The sequence below is a fragment of the Diadema antillarum genome, unplaced genomic scaffold, assembly GCF_040938485.1.
Source record: "Diadema antillarum isolate AM-2024a unplaced genomic scaffold, OU_Dant_1.0 scf00000022, whole genome shotgun sequence".
Lineage (NCBI taxonomy): Eukaryota > Metazoa > Echinodermata > Echinoidea > Diadematoida > Diadematidae > Diadema > Diadema antillarum.
This window is the reverse complement of record NW_027270911.1, coordinates 384,456-407,542: the sequence shown is the minus strand read 5'-3', so window position 1 is coordinate 407,542 and position 23,087 is coordinate 384,456. Positions and strand designations below refer to the sequence as shown.

General features: G+C 38.9%; 2 protein-coding genes across 2 annotated transcripts in view; one reads left to right on the top strand and one right to left on the bottom strand.

The window, feature by feature from the left end:
• Positions 1–2,302: 2,302 nt before the first annotated feature.
• Positions 2,303–16,718, bottom strand: LOC139730201 (UBX domain-containing protein 11-like). Its single transcript, XM_071641102.1, has 13 exons — positions 16,648–16,718; positions 16,188–16,231; positions 15,390–15,536; positions 14,030–14,124; positions 12,230–12,284; positions 11,254–11,336; positions 10,393–10,531; positions 8,684–8,907; positions 6,979–7,056; positions 6,051–6,258; positions 5,469–5,572; positions 3,575–3,816; positions 2,303–2,435 (listed from the first exon to the last, which is right to left on the bottom strand). The coding sequence occupies exons 1-13, from the start codon at positions 16,716–16,718 to the stop codon at positions 2,303–2,305; spliced, it is 1,623 nt and encodes a 540-aa protein (XP_071497203.1).
• Positions 16,719–19,665: 2,947 nt separating this feature from the next.
• LOC139730794 (proteasomal ATPase-associated factor 1-like) overlaps positions 19,666–23,087 on the top strand; it is a 74,680-nt gene continuing 71,258 nt past the window's right edge. Inside the window, exons 1-4 of the mRNA XM_071641667.1 lie at positions 19,666–19,721; positions 19,825–19,865; positions 21,217–21,320; positions 22,913–23,002. Coding sequence (XP_071497768.1) covers positions 19,666–19,721; positions 19,825–19,865; positions 21,217–21,320; positions 22,913–23,002 — 291 coding nt within the window. The remainder of the gene's footprint in view (positions 19,722–19,824; positions 19,866–21,216; positions 21,321–22,912; positions 23,003–23,087) is intronic.

Genomic DNA, 23,087 nt, shown 5'->3' with positions numbered 1-23,087 from the left:
GCACCTACGTATCCCCCCCCCCCCTAAAAAAAAAAAAAAAAGAAGTAGCCCAGAAAAACTGCTGACATCCCGATTTCAGTTTTGTTTTAAGTTGCCAAATGTTGACAATAGGTAGTAGAAAACAAATTACCCTCGCAAGTAAACAAACTTTAACAACTTGAGTCAGTCAACCCAAATGACTATTTTGGCCCACTTCAGAGAACCCTACTCTGACTGCGTGGGTTTTGAGCCGGGTAGTCACATTCATCAGTCGAGCACAAAGTCACATGTTTATACTTGATGTTGTCAAAGATTATGAATTCAGGATCAGGATGTTCCTCCCTTTATCCCTGTGCATGTAACACATCATGTAATTTTCACAGAAATCTGTACTCAAAAGACTGACTTACAGCTCACTTCTGATATATGAATTCAAGCAGGTTGTATGCAAATATCTCCACAGTTCAGAAAATGTTCTACATTGAAATAGCTACCATACTGTGCCAAATAGTTATGAATTGGCATGAAAGCTACATGTATGACTTACTAGTTTGCTTTGTATTATTAGATGACAAAAACACTTGAATCACAGTTGAATAGTCGTGAAAAAAAGGAGGCGGTAATTTATACACAGACTAAATATCACATACTGACATTCACAAAAACACATTGCACTTTCCACATAAATTTGAAAAAGACATGATTTTTTTTTTCTTGACTGAAATACTATCAAGTCTGAGAATGATCAAGGTGTTATTTGATGTGGAAGAGGAGGAAGGTTCACTAAAGTGTTTCCATTCAGATTCGATGGTTAGAGGTTTTTCGGTGATGGCTTTCAAATGATCGTAAAATTCATATGTACACTGTACACATATCATTTCCACTGGAAATATTCAAAGATCTAATTGCATAGTGAAAAGGCTGCTGCATTACAACAAGAGACGCTCTACTGACCATCTACATGTGTCTCTAAAGACCACCTGCCCAAATAAAGTGACCATGTGGAAATCGCTCACATAGAAAATGTGTAGTTAAAATCCTTGTGTACAGCAACCACCTGCATAAAGCGACCAGTGACCAGAGACTCAGTTTTGACTGAATGACTGACAACTGTGCACGACCGCCCAACGGTGCATGGCAATAGAACAACTGGCCATAGCTTTGTTGGCTGTTGTATTATAAACAAAGGCCACTAAAATTTGTCTACATACTGTAAAACGAGGAATTTTTGTGTGCATTTTAATTTCGCAAATTTCGTGAGTGCCAAAATTCGCGAAATTAAAATGCACGCGAAAGCTTTTGTCTACACGACATGCATTGAATGCCAGTACCAATTCGCGAAAATTTCATGCCACGAAAAAGGCTGTTGGCTCCAATTCGCGAAAATTTCATGCCGCGAATATATCATGTTTTACAGTAGATAAGGCAACAAGTGATGGTTTGAAGGGGCAGGCTATTTGATTAACATACATGGAGAAGATGTCCTTCACAATGGCCGTCATTTTGAACCTACAATGTATCTACAAAGACCACCTGTCTATAACAGCCAATTTTTTTTCCCCCCTCGAGTGGTTGTTGCAGACAGGTCAGACTGTGTATCCCTCTGGTTTGCATGAATATGATACAGACACTGAAATGATGGTGTACGCTGGTATTGTGTCAACACCTTTTCAATTCAGTTCAATTCAACTTCATCGTCAACATTACGCAAAGTTACTGTATCAGTTTAGGACAAGAAGGACATTAAATTCGATTTGGAAGGGGCAGTAAGTAAGTAAGTTACTATGCCGTTATTGTGCCCTGTCACCGTTAAATTATTTTCATTTCATTTTTTTTTCCAAACTTGGATAGCATGCAATGAACAAAAGTATGTGTAACAAAAAGAAAACAAAAACCTTTAAGCCTACTAACAGGGGAAATGTCATGCAAAAAAAAAAAAAGGTTTTAGAGAATTAGAATGATAGCTTTCCATACTTTTGACTATCGCCAGGCATACAAAGAGAACTTCTACAACACTGTAACCTCACAGGAGGACTTGTGTTCTCAGAACAAGAGATAAGTGGCAAGCTAGACTGAGAATAGCTGTGAGGTTTCTGAAACCAGCCAGCATTCTTAACCTGTTAAATCTTACAATTTTAAAGGTTTTGAGAGGTGTAAAACAGTTTCTGCCCTTGCAATTGTTGGAAAAGTCATCTCTGATAATAAATTCTCATTTGATATGTTGGCACTCTTCGTACAATTACATCAGGTGCAATGATTTTCATCGTCCAGTCTCACTTTCAAAGCTCGCAGTGTCCGGTGCGGCACTATCTCTTTTGCGGCACTATCTCTTTTTCAGCCTCAGGAGAATGGTAGCATTGGGCGTCAGTCCGTTCTCTTCCAAAGTGGAATCAAGATCCGTGTAGACTCGATTGGGAAATGTGGTCACCAGATCGTAGTCCACAGACTGCGATTTCCTGTTGGACCATTGCATTTAAAAGCAAAACATGAACAAAATAATGACAACAAAATACAAGACTGGAGTAACAGACAGCAAGTTAAACTTGTATTATAAATATATTGACATCGGTACGAACATGTTGAATATAAACGTACAGTGCATAGTGAAAAAGAACGAAGGCTGATTTTAGACAGCGTCACCAATCAGAGTGTAGTCGTTATCATCAATAGCCTTGGCATCGGGCAAAGATAAATTCTTATCTTTCAAATTGGTGTCAGAACCTTGCCAGTGTGCTTGGTTGTTATTACCATTATTACAATTATTATCACTATGTTGTCCCTGTTATCACTGATGTTATCTTTGTCATTATCTTTCGCAATTGTTTATGAGTGTGTGCGTGTGTGTGTGTTGTAACAAAATGTATTGTAGTAGAGGCAAACCTTAAAACCTTTGTCACGTTTCATGACTACATCTTTGCGCTCATATAAATGAATAAAAAATGTTAAAATGCCATCTGCCATCTCAGACTCGACATTTTTCAACTAACATTAGCAGTCAGACCGCAGCACATAGAAAAATGCTTTATTTCACAATCTTTCATGCATAAACGTAAGATGACTTGCACATATAATGAGCTGAAACATGGTTCAAGGAAATCATAATTTGCTCTCTAGATATCGGAGGATTTCTATGATGGCAAATGATTTTGTTGGGGAGCACAGAAATTCAGCAGGGCCGAAATTACATTGAAATTAGACAATTGAATAAGGAAATGAGAAAATTAGGACCAGCAACATGTGGCGATATGTCAAACGCCTTTCACTACAAAGTATTTTATGTTTAACTTTGATGAAATGTAGATTTATATAATAACATTCAAAATAGAAAGAGTGCAATCTCATATAACTATTAATCCACAGACTAAGTGACACTAAGTTTGTCACCTGATCAATTGCTCGCTTCTTAGTCGACTCTCCAGAAAATCTCACCAAATCTCGTATTGCGCTTGCACACTCTGAGCGCACGTTAGCTGCACGAGATTCGTAATCAAAATGTGCATGTATTCCTCATTAACTAGGGCACTGCGGTCCAACTATTAGATTCTATCAAAAATTGGCACAATCAAAGCTTCAGGATTTCCGCCGTACAGTGTACCTTTCCTTGTTGAGATGCATCCGCAGATCTCGGATGGTGTCCCTGAACCGCAGCTTGAGGATGAACGTGTGGTCGCCCTTCTCCGACTTTACGCGGAGAGTTGTCACTCTGTTCCTCGGAGAGCCCCTCGCGGACAGCGGCCTCTCCATGGCGTGACCCTGCTTGCCCGACATGGCCCTCTCTCGGATGTCCTGAACGATGGGGGTGTCCACGACAGTAACTGCGTTTGGTATTGTCTCCTCCTGTACAGACAAGATAGGCCAAATGGGACAAAAGTGTGATTACTTATGGTTTTCCTAAATCCTCTCTGTGCCAGGGACTTTGGATAGTGTACAAGTATAATGGCTCGATGTGTGGTTTTCTGTGCCAATACACACTCAAAGCACCCAAAGGGTTAAGTACAACATACTCATCTCCCAGTTGTGACCTCCTATTAAAGGGAACGGCTAGTAACTGATCAGTGGGAATCAGTGGGAATGCTGGGGGATGATTGTTCCAATCTTTGTGGGATTCATTTAAGAGTATATTATATATCTATTGTTCTGTGAAAATTATTTGCTTCAGAACGGTCTCATATTCAAGTAATGTGCAGTTTAATGCCCCGTCACTGTACAGGCATGCTAACCTGGAAACATTAAACTGCACATTACTTGAATATGAGACCATTCTGAAGCAAATAATTTTCACACAACAATAGATACATAATGTACTCTTAACTCTTTATGTGCCACGTTCGCACGTCCGGCTCAGTCGACGGCGTGCCAACTTCGCATATTCTGCTCAACAAACAAAGCCACCAAGACCGATCGATAAACCGCTAATTACTGCTAATCCCGCGGCACAATGAAAGCGTTTCTCGTGCTTTTGTTCTCCTCATATACGACTTGCATTAGGTCTATGTGGTGGTCGACTATCAAGCGATGTTCCCAACTAGATTTGCTTGTACATTCTAAGTTTCTGTTACGGTTTTATGTGCCAAAGCCATGCCTTTACAGTAATGTAGAAACTGGTCATTCCAAAAAAAAAATGAAAATAGATTCGTCATACAATTTATATCGTAACAAAGCTTGGCATTCCTCTTTGACTTTGCCTACTATTATGCCCATCTTAAACAGAAATTTGTAGAAGTTATACAAATCGGAAAAACAGAATTCTTTCTCAAAGCATGACTACCTTCGTGTCTCAGAATAACGTGGCACAGAGGGGGTTTCCACCATGGCACATAAAGAGTTAAATGAATCCCACAAGAATTGGAACAATCATCCCCTAGCATTCCCACTGATTCCCACTGATCAGTTACTAGCCATCCCCTTTAAGGTGTAAAATGAAAGCGTACTGTGATCATTAAAGTCAGAGTAATGAGTGTAATATTTCCCCTGAAAGCTTGACCTTTGCCCCCAAAGCAGGCAAATAGATTTCTACAGTATTCAAAGAAAACATGAGCACACACAAATACTTTCCATTTGCACAGAAAGATTTCGCAGTAGTCTTACCAAGAACTCTGAAGTATGTTATCATTTTGATATCAAATCTATCTCCAGACGATATTTGCTAAACAACATTATGTACACAGTCCTATCTACATTACCTCAATAAATGTTGCAGGTTGTATGTGTGGATCCCTTTAGAAAATTGCTGCTGTATCTTTTTTTTTTCTACAAGATTTTACACACCATGCTAAGAAGAATATGAAACCAGAATATTCATAAAGGTACAAATGACACATATTATAACCAAATTTCAACAACTGAAACCTTCAAATAGTATTGGAACATTTTGACCACCGTGAGCTTCACAAACATATCATAAATTGGGGAGTACACATCATAAGCACACAAGTTTCGGGAGTTTTCCTTTGCGATAAAACGCAAGGCCCATTTCCTTTCTGCCTCACCCTCAGCAAGTCAGCCACTGAAGATCGAACGTCCAACACTTTCCCGTCGCTGGTGACCGTCGGGCGAAGCTTATTGAGGAACTGGTCAACGGACATTGGTTCGACTGCAAGAGGATGTGCAAAGAAGATTGCAATTAGAAGATAGGATACTCATATCAGTTTCTCTATCTTTGCAATGATTTGCATACAAATCCAGTAGGATTAACAGCTATTACACTGAATAAAAACACACATTTCACACAATGGGGGAAAACCATACTAAATTTGCATAAAATGCAACAGAATAATGATGTAATTTTCAGAAACTCCTACATTTACAAAAAAAAAGAAAAAAGAAAAAAAGATGGAGACAAACTTTGATTTAGAAATTTCAGTAAGGAGTGTCATATCACTTGATGATTTCTTGTCTTGTTTCAACTCATTCATTCGTGGAAATAATCAAAATTATGGCTTTAAAAGTTTGAAATTAGCACTCCATAATTGGCTTAAGAAGAGCCTTTCTTTTTCTCCTTTCTTTTTTGTAAAGTTTAATCTTGACCCTTTTTAAGACTTGGGGGCCTGGAGATTTAAGTCATATCTTACTTGGGGGTTTGCTGGTCTCTCTCATTTGGAGTGGTGTATGACCCTCGCTCACTGGCGGCCCACTGCTCTCCATACTTGTAGCCTTATCAAGGTTGGAGGGTACCAGTCTGGAGGGCAAGTCTGTGTCACCGCCCAGAGTGAGTCCCGTTCCCGGAAAGTTCTCCTCCACTCGCTGGTCCCGGAAGACTGTGTCCCGCTGGTCATTGACCTAATCACAACAACAACAAAAGAAGGGGGAAAAAAGAAAAGACACAAAACTTCAAGGAAAGCAGTGTGGGGATCTTTAACAGAAAGTCAACTGGGCTCATTGCAAATTAACCCTTCGACGGCCAAAATGAAAGACATTAATGAGTTGCAGCAGCAGAATTCTGAAATGATGGTTATGACTGGTTTAGATAATAGGGAGCTTTAGATTTTAGACGCGCGGACGTTCAAAGGGAAAAAAACATGGTCTGAGCGTGCGCAGTAGCGCACGCTCAGACCATGTTTTTTTTCCCTTTGAACGTCCGCACGTCTAAAATCTAAAGCTTTCTCATGATATCTGTAGCAACACTTGAGAACATTGTCTTTGTGGCTATAGTGTGTAAGATATGAAGATATGTTTCTGGATAATGGTTCTTCAGTTTCAGTCACAGGAAGACTGAAAGACCAAAATATACACAAATTGAGATAGTATCAAACTGAATATTCACCTTTCACCAGTTCTACACACCATGGAAAACTTGAGAAATGACACTAGGTCATATAGCGCTCTGCTATTAAATACCAAACTCAATTTGACAGGTACATTGTTTGGGTAATTCCCAGGACTGGGAAAGCATAAAAAATGCAGAGTGTACCAATCACGAACACTGCAGTTGATACACCTGTATCAGCTGGAGATAACTGACATGCACATCTTACAGCACTACACTAACACCAAACTCACATTGATGGGTACGCCGTCTGGATATCGGGACTGCAGCTCTGACGGGAAGTAGCCTTCCATCAAGTCTTGCATACATCGCTGCAAACAAGAAGGATTGAAGAGAATGTAGCTACTTTGAAGTGAAAACAGATGAATACCCATAACACTACCAAGGATAAAATGTATGCAATTACATTTCCACGTATCATAAACGATCACCTTGAAATGTTTGACAATGTATTATTACAGAAACTTGAACACCCATTCTATGTTATTTTTCCAGTACAGGGAAATCCCATCATTACAAGGTTACCAGGACTGTCGATTTTCACCACGCTAGAAATGAACTAATATAGAAACCAGCTATAAAAGGCAGTAATGAAAAATGGAAACTACTAAAAAGCAGTATTGCCTCTTTGTGAGCAAGAACATCTTCACTAGGTTTCCCTGTAGTCAACATTCACAACAGAAATTCACTGTTCAACAAGAGACTATGGAGAACCAAAGTGACAATGGCCTCTCAGTGTTTTGTTATAGTTTAGAGCTGGGGCCCGTTTCATTAAACTTGTCATCAGTGACAAGTTGTCATAGATGTGACAATTAAGCTACTGAAATCCTTGCATCTGATTGGCTGAGAGCAAATTTGTCATAGAAATGTGGCAGCTGCCACTGATAGCAAGTTTTATGAAACGGCTCGGGCCCCAGATACACAAAATACCTTTGCACAAGGCTTCAGGCATTAGGTTAGAACCGGGTACGAGCATGGTTAGCAATTATCACATTCACAAATAGTCGGTACTACGTGAGGTTGTCAAGAACAAGTGTGACCATGCACCTCAAAACGAACATAAAGTCGCACACACTGATTTTGCGTGAGGACTGAAAATATGTGAAATGGGTCAACCTAGCCGAACTTGACTTTTTCATATTTTCTGAAAGAGCGGGTCTTCTTTTACATTATGCCAAAATTTGGTATCATAAAACGGGCAGGAAAGTGTGTTATTTTAGCAGTTTATTTCTAACATTTTTGGTAGAATAGTGTGATTAGGTGTGTCTTTACAATCCCTTTTTCATTTCTGAAAAACCTTGTCCACACTCTACACTTTCAACTCTAATAACTTTTGAAAGGATAGTGCTACTGCTTTGAAAGTTGGTATTTATTATGGACAGAATGTGTTAATACGGCATGCTTAATTTCAGTTTAATCTGATAATCCCTTCATTGTTGTTACTCTGGTGGTTAACTTCCTGTTTTTTGTCCCATTCATCGCATAGCCAGCACGGTTTGGTAAAGATTAAGTGCTTGAATAGACACTGTACTTCGGAGCCTCTTTTCTCAGTTCACACTTTTTCTGGGTTTGTGCTTTCTTTCCAATATTTAGATAGGTTAGGAGAGTCCATTTGATTTGAGTTATACATCATTTTAAAGCTTAAAGTCTGTTCTTTCAGAATATGGTCTTAACTAAAGATTCATGTCTGGCGACTTTTTGTTTATTTTGAGGTGCAGGGTCACAAGTTTCCGTGGCGATAAATAGCTATGACATCACACATCAGTACTCTATTGCACATTCTCTTTAAATGTGTAATTGCAGACAAATACGAAATGCCTCTCTATGGTGCATATTCATTTATTGTATGCCTGTCTGGTGTATGATATGCCCAAACAGACCTACATTGTAAACAAACATGATTTCCAACAAATTGAGCCGATTCAATTAAGCAGTTACCTGGGTCTCCGGCTCTTCATAGGACCTGAATGGCCCGCTGAACATGAAGATGCCATTGGCGAACAGAGTCAGCGGTATGGAGTCCACGGTCTTAAACCGTGCCCCACCCACTGTGTGCTGGATTTTCTTCTCCCCCTCCCCGGCAAGCACGTTCAGCTCCCGGATGTTCTTCAGGACGAGGTCAAAGTCTGGAGCGGCCCCTTGACCCGAGACAACGGAGGCACCTGAGGCATGATGGAAATTTATAGGATGTGTGTGAAAATGTGCGAACTGTCTACCCACTCAAGGGGGCAATTTGCATCATCTGTGCAAAGGAATGCTGTGGGAATCTTGAAAACAGGGATTGCACTTTAACTCTTTATATGCCATGGTGTAAATCCCCCCCCCCCCCCCCCCCCCCCCGTGTGCCACATTATTCTGAGACACCAATGTTGTCATGCTTTGAGAAAGCACTCTGTTTTTCAAATCTATTTCACTTCTATATCTTTCTGTTAAGCTGGACATTATAGTGAGTAAGTAAAATTGTAGAGAAAATGCCAAGCTTTGCTTCGATGTAAATTCTATGACAAATCTATGTTGTTGTTGGTTTTTTTTCAAATGACTAGTAGCTAAATCATTGCAAAGGCATGACTTTTGCACACAGAACAGTGACAGAAACTTATAATTTTACACACAAATCGAGTAGGGAAGACCTCTTGTTAGTCTTTCACAACATAACATGCAAGCTACTGTATACGCTATATATTTCGCGGGGGTTTTATTTTCGCGAATTTCGCGAGTCGGGAGCTATTCGTGAAATTAACGACACGTGAAAATATTACCTTCCAAAATGAATCCCTTGCCTTGATGATACGAACATTTCAGTACTACCATGTCACGGCTTACCGAACAGACCATCCTGGCTAAGCTTTCTTACGCACGTCCACGTCTACTTACGAATACTGTAGAGAGCAAATCCATTATCGCAAGGGGACCACTCGTCAGAAATCTAGCGCGATGGACCTAACCACTTCAAAAATGTTGAATTCTAACTTACTAGTTCGCAGAGTTTGGCAAGTCTTTTTCATGCAGTGTATAACTACAAATTGTAGTATCATTCTCATTTGCTAGTAAGTTGAAAATTCACACTTTCTTTGCCACTTCATATTTTCTCTTGTCCCCCAATCGCGAATTTAACCACTCGCGAAAATGTGTGACAGCGGCAATTCGCGAAAATTTATGTACGCGAAAATTATAGCGTATACAGTATATGTGAGAGGAACGGAAGCGCGAGAAACACTTTCATTGTACTGCGGCATTTGACGATTTATCGATGGGTTTGGGCGGGTTTGTGTCTTTGAGCAGAATATGCGGAGTTGGCATGCCGTCGACCGAGTCGGACGTGCAAACGTGGCATATTAAAAGCTACACTTGCTTAACAGTGGGAAATCATTCCTACGTTAAACGTGTTTTGCGTTTGTTACAATGTATGGTTTTTCATGTACAACGTACATGTACGTTGTATGCAATACAAGTCAATTTGAATGCAAAAAGTGCCATACAAAAATTGAGTACACATGTACCTCAATAAATCGCAGAATGAATGAATTCGTAGAGAAGCAAAGAAACAGAAAGAGAGAAAATTAGAAGAAAGAGAGATGAAAAGAGAAGGAATGACAGAGAAACAGACAAAAAGAGACAGTAATATATGATTCTGCACAATATTTCACCTGGTCTCCACACAGACTCTGTGCCAGCAGTTCTTTTCTCTGTTAAGTCTTCATACAGCCCCTCGACCTTTGAACTTTGTGGGTCGTCCTCTGCATGCGTTCCTCCAACCCAGACCATGCCATAGTCTGAAAGAAAGTCCTTCAAGTTCAAGAAGACATGACAAGGTGTATTTACGTTAATATTGCCATCCTAAACACTTGCAAACACCTACCTTTTAACTGCTATAACAATAACTGATAAAAAAAACATTGATAACTATAATGATAATGATAAAACTACTTGCTACTATCATTATTATTAATATTATCATTATTATCATTACTACTATTACTACTACTACTACTACTACTACTACTACTACTACTACTCCTACTACTACTACTACTACCACTACTGCTACTTCTACTATCAACTACTACTATTACTGCTTCACCTAAATTGCAATAATAATTGTACATGAATTATAATTGATTATCTCAACAACAACAAAAACCCTCCACAATATTAATGATTACATCACTATTGATGGTGCCGTAGTGTTATTCATCCAGGGCAGTATCTTCAGTGTCCATACTTCTCCCAATGTGTCTTGCCATTGGTATGACAGCACCAGCACACCTGGGTCAGGGCGGCAGGGCGTGACTAACACATCTCCTCCTTCCAAGGATGCATACACAAGGCCTGATATGAACTGAAGCTAGGATCTTATGTTCAAAGGTGCCGCGAGATCTGTCTAACACACCATGCTATGAATGCAAATCTGTCAGAGCATCTGGAAGCCTACGCATTGTAATACTCCAGGACTTTGTTTAGGGCGTGCCCTAGTAACACACTCCTCCTTCCCCACTGGCCTACTGTACCTCCATGTCTTGTATTTGCTCCTGGAGTGACTGGCACTTCCTCTCCAGCTCTCTGACCCTCTGTGACTCGACATCCGACTCCCCTGTGGGGCAAAGAGAAAATGGAGAGAAACACAATGTCCAAGCCTCAGTCAGCTGACCTTCTTGCTACCCTTCAATTTCTCAGTGATTGTCAAGTGAACAACAACTAAAAACCACCATATCAGCATCTATCTCTGACTGTCCACTAGTTTTATGTTGTGTGATGCCATTGCACGAATGAACTTCATTTTTACAATATTTTGTATTTTGAACATGGAGAAACACCATGTCCAAGCCTCAGTCAGCATATCTTCTTGCTATCCTATCCTTCAATTTCTCAGTGATTGTCAAATGATTAACAAGTAAAAATCACTATATCAGCATCTTTTTCTGACTGTCCACTAGTTACGAATGGTGTGTAATGAATGCCATTGCAGGAATGAACTTCATTCTACAGTATTTTGTATCTTTTTAGAAACGGACCTCACACTACCACTATGCTCCCTTGCGAAACAGGCTTGAATAGGCACAGTGTTCAAATGGGACTACATGTATCCTGCTCCCCCACTTATAAGCAAAGAGAAAGAATACATATGAAAGGTAGCAGAATTTCTTTGAGGACCGTTTTCTTCTAAAATACACATACATTTCTTCACAAAGAAAACCTGCACACCTTGATAAAGTTATCAAACAGGGAATGCATTCATGAAATTCTTTATGTCTGAAAGACAACAAAAGCTTTTCTTCCCCCGAGCAGGAGCTAGAAGGGGATATCACATTTATTAGTGACAGATAAGGACAACCTGAATGGAAAGGAGTTTGGTATCTTGCTTCTACAAGAACAAATAAACTTGTTTTACTATCACATCCATAACTCTAACAGACAGTCTGAATTCATCATAAAAACATTAAAATAATATATTAACGAGAAATTTGACAGAAAATGGTGTCTCACCTTGGTACTTCTGCATCAATTTTAACTTCTCTTCTAGTACATTATTTCTCTTGTCCTGAAGTGAAATGAAAGGAAAAAAAAAAACATATTCAAAGGAGTTCTGTTAAAAGATAATGTGACATCATAAGAATCCAGCTACACTGTGTACTGTACATGATATCTACATGTACATAATTTTATTCTTACAAATTTCATAAGTGAGCTGATATCCTGATAACAATCAGTAATCATTTCAAATAATCATGGGGAATCCGTAAAATCACTTCTTACAAAATGATGGCACTTATTTCCCATGTTGCTGCTGTGGTCACTGTTACGATATATGGTAACAAAATAGAAGGTGTACATGTCGTCTGCCGTAGTATTCAAAATCTTAGGAATATGACTTGATATGATTCCTTTCTACATCTAATGTCATAAATTTCTCAAATTTTCAAAAAGAAAAATGAAAGCATTTTAAAAACATCATGCAAAAGCTACAGAACATGTCTACGCTCACAGCACAAACCTCTTATCTTTGTGAGCTGAGAACTGGTTTGTTGCTATCAGTTTGAAGATTAGTGTTAAAGATAATAAAAAGTTTTGGTACCCCAAAAGTTTCCCTGAATTTCCTTGTCTTAGTTTGTGTTTCAGGTTAAAGTACCTTTCATATAACTAACACTGTGAGACTTACTCGCCCCAAAGTGCTCTCATGTCTTCGTAATCATGCAATTAACTGCGACCGGCAGCCCCATACGCATAGCATCATGGGGCTTCACATTGTAGCATCCAGGATCATGACAGATTTAGTATCGCGGGTAAATGTCAACTTAAAATCCAAAAATGTCTTCAATTTGAAGACTTACCAATTAAGTTGAAGTATCGAAAACAAGCTTTGGGCAACGTTTGGTTCTGCCAATAGTCCCTTTCTGTTCGAATTGATGACTGAATGTGACTCGGTCGAGAGGACCTTGGTAGAGCTACATACACTGAATACTACAGCCAGTGCATGCGAACACATCACATGCGCACAAATTTCAAATCCATGAACGGATAAGATGTTTGTGTGCGCATGCGCTGGCCGTAGTATTCAGTGTATGTAGCTCTCCCAAGGTCCTCTCGACCGAGTCACATTCAGTCATCAATTCGAACAGAAAGGGACTATTGGCAAAACCAAGCGTTGTCCGAAGCCTGTTTTCAATACTTCAACTTAATTGGTAAGTCTTCAAATTGAAAAAATTTTTGGATTTTAAGTTGACATTTACCCGCGATACTAAATCTGTCATGATCCTGAATGCTACAATGCGAAGCCCCATTACGCTATGCGTATGGGGCTGCTGGTCGCAGTTAGCTATGCGTATGGGGCTGCACGCTGGTCGCAGTCAGTGGTTTCGTACAATACTACATTGTACCTCGCCGCCGTACGGCGGCGGCTCTGATACGAAACCATTATTGCATGATTACTAAGACATGAGAGCACTTTGGGGCGAGTAAGTCTCACAGACAACGTACTTTAACCTGAAACACAAACTAAGACAAGGAAATTCAGGGAAACTTTTGAGGTACCGGTACCAAAACTTTTTATTATCTTTAATTCTTGTCAAAAGTTGGGAAATAATTTCCATATAAGAGGCTGATGATAAATCTTGATGCATTGAATGATGAGGAGAGAGAGAGAACAGAAAGAATTTTCACAATGCACAAGGCAGTATGTCAGACAATACGAAAACAAGGACACAAAAGAGCGTACATTTGACAATTGCCATGCTGCGATATCAAATCAAAAATGTGGATGATTTGAAGCGCCGAATGACCTCTCACCTTTTCAATGATTTCCTTGGCGTAATATTTGACCTGCAGCTCCAGCTTGGCAATCCGGCTCATCATGCTGGACATCAGGTCTAGATCGGAAGGTGCTGCAGGAAAATGGCGTGGTATGTGTGTGTGTGGGGGGGGGGGGAGGGAGTAGAATAGGGGAGCAGAGAAGGGGACATATTTCAGTCACCTGCAGAAACTTATCAATCCCTTATACAGGACTAAGGGCATGACACCTCTTCTTGCAGAAATACATGTAGTGTACAGAGAGAGAGAGAGTTGAAGTATACACTACAGCTAAAGCTAACCTCAGGGATACATATTAATAAGGGAATATATTGACAAAGAAAATTTTAAGATCATAATTTTCAATGCATTTTCACATTCCCTTCCACCCTCTTTCTCTTTCCCTCATGTCTATTTTAGTCTATTTTCAGTGTCACTATCTCCTATTTCAGAGCTACCAAGTCTCACGCATTCTGAGTGAGACTCAAGCATTTAGGGGCCGTCTCACGATCTCACGCATGGCACCCATTTTTCTCACGCATCGGGCGAAGTCTGCAACTTGGGCCTATAATAATGAGCATAGCTCAAAAAATTAAGATGATAGTTGCAATTGAAGGTATATTTTCCTTTTGTCTTTCAAAATAAGTAGAAAATAGTCACTTAAGTATGCACCTGGTCGCATCATTAAGAGCGAAAAATTGAAAATGCTCCCTACCGTGGGAGGCCACAGGGGGGGGGGGAAAACCCCTCCCACACCCTCGCTCGCGCGCACATTCGCTCGCCAAGATGCCGAGTCATGAAATCTCACTCATAAAATTTTTTGAACTTGGCATTCCTGCTATTTAATGACGCGAGCATCCTCATAAATGTCATACATGCACAGAGCATTATTTATAATATCCCCTGTATGCACATGTCACTAGGTCAAGCCCCCTTTATTTCCGTTCATGTCTATGTAGGCATCTGTGTATCTCTGTACACATCTTAAGTCTCCTGAAAATCTTCGCTTGGTTTGATACTGGTTCTAGTTCAGTAGATTACAGTTTTCACAAAAATGTAGTTCACTTCTCAAAACACTCTACTATACCATAGGCCCCTACTGTAAAAGTGGATATTTTCCTGTGAGTAATTTTTTTGCTCTTGGCCGGGTAAGATGAATTGTGCATGTTTTTAATTCCGTGGAATCAACATATTACATAGTGGTACATAAGGCAGGCAAAATATATTCCTGTGTTTTCATTTTCGAGCTAGATTCTGGTCGCGCGAAATGCACAAAAATTTCAACTTTTACAGGACCCCAAAACATACACATGGCGTCTGAGGGCAAGATCATAAAGTTTCCCCAAAGGAGGCCTCCTACCATTCTTCTTGTCCTTGGAGCTGATCTTGGGCAGGTGATTGACCTTTTGACCTGGGACTGACCCCAGGTCAGTCCTGATGCTGGTTGTGGATAGTCTGGATGAAGTCCTGTGCAGAATGTCATCCATGTCATCAAGTTCAGGGGTGGCTGATTCGGTGGAAAGAATCAGAACTAGGATCAATTTTTCTCTTAAATGCCTATAAAAGTTTTTGAATAAACATTAAAAAATTCTATTTAAAAAAAAATCAATCTGGTTTAAATTGTTTTGTAGGTTTCAACCAAAGGCATCCTGTCCAACTGGGCCCCATTTCATAAAAATAAAGTTGCTGTGATAACAACTCTTCCTAGCATGGTAATTGTCATGGTAATGACAAGAATCCAGCTTCCTGATGGCTGTTTCTCTGGGAAGCTCCCATTATAGCAAAGAGTTGCAATCCTAATATCTTTTATGAAATGGGGCCCAGTTAGTGTCCATGGTCATGAGCTAGCAAGTTGTATGATCACTAAATAATACAACACTACACACAAATACTGTACTCCCATCCTAGTCAATACTGCCACAAACACTGTCATCTTATTACAACACATATTTCCTTTTTTTTTCATAAAAAACAACAACACATACTTGATGTCAGTGGTAAAAGTACAGTTTACCAGTAAGCCATCAACACTGTCTAATACACTGGAACACTACATATTATGGAACAAATCATTGCAAGAGTGCAGAATGCTGAGATGTAAATGAAGACTTCACAGTGTGCGCTCGATGTGAAAGACAATATTTCATGTGTCACTCACCAAGAAAGTCCGCTGGTTGATTTCTGAAAGGTACACTCCTTTGCCTGTAAGCAGCAGGGATACCAGAAGGAAAAAAAAGAACAACAACAAAACACAAAATGATTCCTTTTAACAAGGCAAATGAAATTACACTTGTACATGTAAATTGAGTTTGATTCCCATGGCTCATACCATAATGTTACCATCAATCTGTAAGTTTCTTTGTTTGTTTGTTTTTTTTTTTTTTTTACTCAACATACTGGATACCACTGCTGCATTACCATATACTTCTCTTGTATTTTTAGACTAATGTTGTCACCATATTATACATTAAATGCTTTGAGAAAGCTGACTTTCTGAGATGTACATGATACCATATCCATTTAGTGGTGTGTTCAGAGGTTCACAACACGATATTCTACTAGGGTTGCATGCATTAACATTACAAAACATCAACAACAATCTAAAAGACGTTGCATACCCGGGTGGCTGTTTGACCCCTGGGAGGGGCATCTTTTTGTTCTTCCGAAGGCTTGATGATGGGTCACTCATTGTGAGACGATACCTGTGCACAAAATATGGATGATAGAAAAAAGATAGTCAATGCTCTTTAATTAATTTTTTTCCCATATGAGAACACTCTTCTGCCTCATGATAAAGGATGAATTGGGTTGTACAGGATTGCTAAAAAAAAAAAAAAAAAAGTGTACGGAAGACGAACTTCCGCAATCATCTTTGATGGCAATAACGCTATTGCTAGATCAACAGCAATTAAACTGTATAATGTGTGAACTTATAATTCATAAATATATAGGATTAGCAGGAAACAGGAACTTCACTAGAACAGATGTAGAGAACCTATTAACTGGACTGCCATCCTTGCTTTAAATAAACTCTAGGCACATAGAAATACACTACTAACTATACAAAACGGAGAGTTGATGTAAAAGAAAGTGGCCGGCACATGGAGACGCCGGAGCACGGCGTGGCATCTGGTCGGGCTAAGGGCAAGGCAAGCACATACATACAAATGTATATTATGATTTTATGGAACAAAATCAGTGCCTATTCTAAAAAAAGGTTTACTCTTAGGATAAGGTTTGCTCAAGCATCATAAGTCACAATGCATCACTTGCAATACTTTCACTGAAGATAGCTAGAGATTCAGTAATGAGTGATCTTTATTGATATCTAACATTCCATAACAATAACTTCAGATCTGAGGTGCAAACATTTCTAGTGCTCATCATAGATTCTATAGCATAGGTCCTAAAAGAAGTTAACCGCAGCAGCGACCCCAATACGTACCGTAGGAAGTAGAATAGAAAATTAATCAGTTCGGTCTTACGTCTTTTTTTATTTTCAACCAAATCTATTGTACAGTAACGTATTCAAGACGTCAAATGATTTATTATTAGCTTATAACGTTAGAACTTCTTCTGTTTCACTTCCGACCATTTACGCTGTTATCAAGAATAATCAATTCCATTTCCAGTTTTAAAAATGATGGCAACGATTGCACTCCATCGTTTTTAAGGGGTGGGACTACGACAGCCAACAGTACACGTCAACAAGGGTACTCACGAAAATCGCCTTCTGATCTACCTCAAATCAATACGTTGCCAGAAAAATCAACAAAAATGGTTAAATTCAATGGCCACGTCACATGTGGGTGATTTCGATATCTAGTATTCCCATAAAGTTGAGTAGATTGACCCTAATACTCGAACTTCAAGAGTGAGAAAAATCGTTTCGTTCTGCGCAAATGAAGGCGTCCGCATCCAAGCAACAACAAACGAATTAGTCTGACAAATCCGTACCCAGTTAAGTTGCACATACATCGTAACCCCCATCCACACAGCGTCGCAGCGCATTAGCAGCTGCACGTCCCATCGATCCAGAAACCGACAGGGTGTGTCGTGAACTGTGCATAACGTACCCCCCCCCCCCCCACCGCCCCCTTACACCCGTGGTGGCAAAAAGGCAGATGGATATGGTGGTACTGTAGCTGTATATGAGCCTGAAGATACTATGATTGTGATGTTTTCCGACTTGGTCGCTGTGATCTATCTTACTTTTCATTCAGTGGATTCAATAGATCTAGAATTAAGTTATATTTTAAAGAGTCAATGTGACTATATCTCAAATACCGAGAGACCCGGAAGACCTAGAATATCAACCCAAAGACCTAATTCTCTCTACTCAAATCAAGACCAACAACAACAACAACAACAACAACAACAATAGTTCAAAGAGCCCTGCCTAAAACAGAACACAAAAATTAATTTTAAAGATGATTCCTTCCCATGCCCTGGGGGAAAAAAAAAATATTAAAATTTTAATTCTTATGTAGATAGCTCAACAAGTATTTTGCAGTTCAATCCTATATCTATAGTCGAGCATGTGCACTTAAGTTCATTAACTGTTTCTTTGAAAAAAAAAAGAAACAAAAACAAAAACTCAAATTGATAATCGTAAATTGGAATTCATGCCCTGGACAGCCATATCTGCCTTTGAAGACCTTAGAGCTCCTCTCTCCATGAAAAAAAAAAAAAAGAAAAAAAATCTTATAGTATGTCAAATGATGTAATTGTTCAAGCTTTGTTTTAAAAGTTAAATTGTGTTATCATCAAGACATCTAATTTGCACGTACGAGCTTAGTACTATATTAATTTACAGTCTTCTATTGAGAAAGGAAATGTAATCATATAGGGCCTTACATACTTAGTCCTTATTTGAAGAGTTTTAATACTGCAAAATGAGCTAAGCGCCATTTTTAAACATTTCAAAGTAAATCCATCATCAGATAAAGCAAAATTAAACCTTTCCAGTAATAGCCCACTTGTGACATATATAACAAGGATTTATTTCCTTATTAATTTCGTTGCCTATAGCAGCTTTAATCACAAAGTTTAGGGCCTATCTCAACTTAACAAGAATGGAGTTAGTTCATTTTGCTATAAAATGTATTGCAGGAAAAAGGAGAGAATGTTTTGTTTGCATATGATATTATTCAGTTGTTGCTTTTCTGTCACATTACTGTGTTTCACTTGGGATGAAGTCACAGGTGAACGAAGGGGAATACATGTGTGACCTTCTTGCACGTGAACAGTATCAAGCTCCAATTACGGCACAGTGATAGATGACCCAAGTCAATTTTTCTTTTCTCTTTGTTTTTCCTTTCCTTTTTCTTTCTTCCTTACTTAATTACCGGTACTTTCTTTCTTTGAATTCTTTCTTTCTATTTTTTTTCTTTTATTTTCTTTCTTTAGATTCTTTCTTCCTTCCTTTATTTGTTTGTTTGTTTCTTTCTTTCTTCTTTTCTTTCGTTCTCTCTTTCCTTCCTTCCTTCTTTTTTCTTTTCTTTTTTTTTTTCTTTCTTTCTGCATGCCGTTTTTATTATTATAAAAAAGAAAGACTCGATAACTTCCTACATACACTTGATCGTTAGGGGGCGGGCATGCACATCACGTATTTTTGCAATTTCATGTGGATGAAAATGGCGTCGAACCGTAGCAGACTATCATTAATGAGCGACTGGCATCGCAGTTTGAGGTGAGGTTACAATGTCCTTGCGTAGATTGCACTGTCTTAGCAGCTTTATCATAACTTGTGTATGGCTATCTCTAAATCTTGTGTAATTTTTGTATCATTACAGGGAAAATGAGGGAGTTGCATGGATAACTTGTCGAACACCGGGTAAGTTCGCTCCGACGACGCGGATGAGCGGCATGCCGTTGGGAGTATCGGCCGACGGTGCCGGGGTGACAGTTCCTGCCTGCCCGGTCCCTTTTCGTGTAGACCCCCTACGTGAATTATGAAGACCGTTGTCGTTGAGCCTTGGAAATTGTGTTCGTTGTGTCAGTAGGGCTATTGTTCATTAAGTTAAATGTGTAAGACTTCTGAACGGGCCTTTTAACTGTGATGTGAAATGGCAGCTAGTAATGACGGATCTACTTTTACTTTTAGAGTGCATTCTGCTTCAATCTGAGACCCTGAGAACAACTGTAGTCATGTAGAACCTGTGTATTGCCTCTATCGGTATTTGTAGACCCCCTGCTGCTGTAAATATGTCATTGCTTATGTATGTTAAAACCTGAATCCCCATTTCAACCAAAACTATACCACCCCTTGAATGCACTTCCAACAGTATCTGCAGACTACATTGTACCTCCTGCATTATTGTACCTTCTTCTTTAATATTGTTTGGTATTGCAGACAAGGCCCTAACCCTGGCCAATGTGGTTAACAAGGGCCAAGGCCCATCCTTTTATCATATTAACCCGTTGAGGACGAGTCCCGAGTATACTCGGGCAGGCGTCTATGGGAAATGTGTGTTGTAGCAAAATCAAACCGTCCTCATCAACGGGTTCATGATTCATTGCACAGCTATGAAATCCCTAGCTAGGCCAGCCAGTATCATTCATAGCAGTAATGCAGCAGGTTATCCCATGTCCTTGTCCACCCTCTTAATCTGCTGCCACCTCCAGTTTAAATTCCGCCTAGGGTCTTTACCATTGCAAGCTAACCATTTTATTTTGCCCGCAAAGTACAGAACTAGCTAGCATTTGCCTGCTGTTATAAAGCATATATCAAACAATATTAAAGTGCGTGTGAAACATGACATTTATGAAAGTATTGGCTTATTTTAAAGTGAAAATCTATGAAAGACCTCTATTTTCTGCTTTCACAACCTAAAAGTTTGATAACATACTTTTAACCAACCGTATTATATGAAATAGATAACTGTAGAATGTATTGATTTTAATTATTCAGTACCTTGCAAACTATATTTGTTTAGGAATTTAAGTTTGAACTGCACTTGTTATTCATGAATAATAGTGTTGCTGTGGCTTATACAGATGTATTTGCATGACATACAGAATTGTGGAACAGGTTATTGGTAGCTGAGATCCATAGGTAGTTTACTTCTTGTTTAAGTAAAGACTTCACTCACTGTCTAAATTGATATGTAAAGTACTAGTAAATTCAGAATGTTGACCTGGGCATTGCTGTGATTTTTCCATCTTTTGTTCTGATGATATTGAAGGTGAGAAGACTGTGGAAGGTGAGCTGAGGTCACAAGGGGTCAACGACCAAGGAGTTCCAGATATCATAGCATCCGAGGGCTTTGTTGTATCGGAGACAACTAAGGTGACTATGGTAGTTTTGGTTTTGAGTTTTCATGTCTGCATGCTGTCATTGAATTCCAATTGTTTCATTTCATTTGGGGTTACTTTTGGATTGACTCTGCTGCTCTTTTGATATATTACATTGTGATATGATTCGGCACGCCGTACACTGGGGTACCGCATTGTATAGCGCCATCTCATGCCCATTATTTATAGTGCGTATCCGAATTCAGATACGCCGATTCCGAATTCGGATACGGCAAAGTCGTCGCAATGAACTAGCACCATAAGTGTTTTTCAAAGTAATTTCTAGCACCACACCATTTTGTAAACATCATCTACCGTAACTTTTATTTTCAGAAGAAAAAAAATAATCACCGAAAGCCCAGAAAATTCACCCCACGATCAACTATATTTCTTCAAAATTTGATCATGGGGGCTGCCATCTTTATAATCTTCTACGCGTGCGTGAATGGTCGATAATAAGAGATGAAGTGCGAAAGAAAAAGGTTAAGAGCAGAAAATAATGATCAGTTGCATGCATTAATTGTTGCATAATCACAAATAAGAAAACATTTTTGTGCATAATGATACTAAAATAATACTAAAAATATTTTTACACATTTTTTGGTAAGCCAGGGTACAGCGCTGAAAAAAAAAAAAAAAAATTAATTCAACAAAATGGCGGATTTTCATTTGGTACCCCAGGGTACCAAATATTGCATCATATACTGAATCTAGAAAGTCATTTCATTGAATCTTTTTGATCCTCTGCTCTCAAAATATAATGTTCTCTGAGATTACAAATCATCAGTGTTCCATGAGCATAGGAGTAGATAGAGGAGAAGGATGAGGAGAATTCTGCCTTATGATATCTGTGTGTAAATGCAGTTTTCAAGGTGAATTATCTCTTCTTCTTTTTTCTAGTCTCTACTGGTTGTTAAACCTCCCCTGCAGTATATTTCTGGAAAGTCATCTGTTTTGTTTTCTTTGTTCAGGGGCCCATTGCATAAAAGTTACTATTGTAACTTTGCCATCCAATGGTAACTTCCATGGAATTCTTGATTTTGATTGGTTGTTGAGTATTGTTACCATGGTAGTTATCATTGGATGGCAAAGTTACCACAATAGTAACTTTTATGCAATAAGGCCCAGATCATTTGTGTTTCTTTGAGAATAATCAGTAATTTCTATGCTACATCATGAAATCCTATAAAATTGATGTTACTCATATGTCTTTTTATTATTTTTCAATAGAAAATCAGCATGTCTTCTACCAACTTTTAAGTTGTGAACTTATTATAATAACATGATTACATTTTTTGCAATGAAATGAAGCTGTATTCAGCTATTTGTTGCATATTTGAAATTCTAATAAATTGCCTCCAATGTAAATTCTAGAATGAAGAATATTTCGTTTAATGACATTAGATTTGTATTTAAAAAAAAATTCTATTTTTTCTTTGATATGTTAATCATAAAACCTTTTCCTACAATGTGATTTGTTATTAACCAAGGTCATTGATGGAGAAGAATGTATTCCATTTGAATATTTTTGTTATTAATGCTTGTTTTTGTTTTTGTTTTTGTTTTTGTTTTGTTTTGTTTTGTCAGAGGAGCGTCGTTGTGTCATGTCCAGACAAGAATGTCTCCACGCGGTTCATTGCTCCAAGCACCTCCATGGAGGACATCCACCAGAAGAGTGTAAGCAAGATAAATAATGGAAAAATGAGCACAGAAAATGGGATTCCATCGGGATTCCAAATCGCGATGGAATCCCATTTTCTTT

Bases quoted from the DNA above. Each gene is read 5' to 3' on its own strand.
- LOC139730201 (XM_071641102.1), bottom strand. From the start codon at position 16,718: ATGAGTGACCCATCATCAAGCCTTCGGAAGAACAAAAAGATGCCCCTC. The intron at 11,337-12,229 runs GTGAGACACCAT...TTTGCCCCACAG, and splicing joins ATTGATGCAGAAGTACCAAG to GGGAGTCGGATGTCGAGTCA. The intron at 2,436-3,574 runs GTACACTGTACG...ATGGTCCAACAG, and splicing joins ATGCATCTCAACAAGGAAAG to GAAATCGCAGTCTGTGGACT.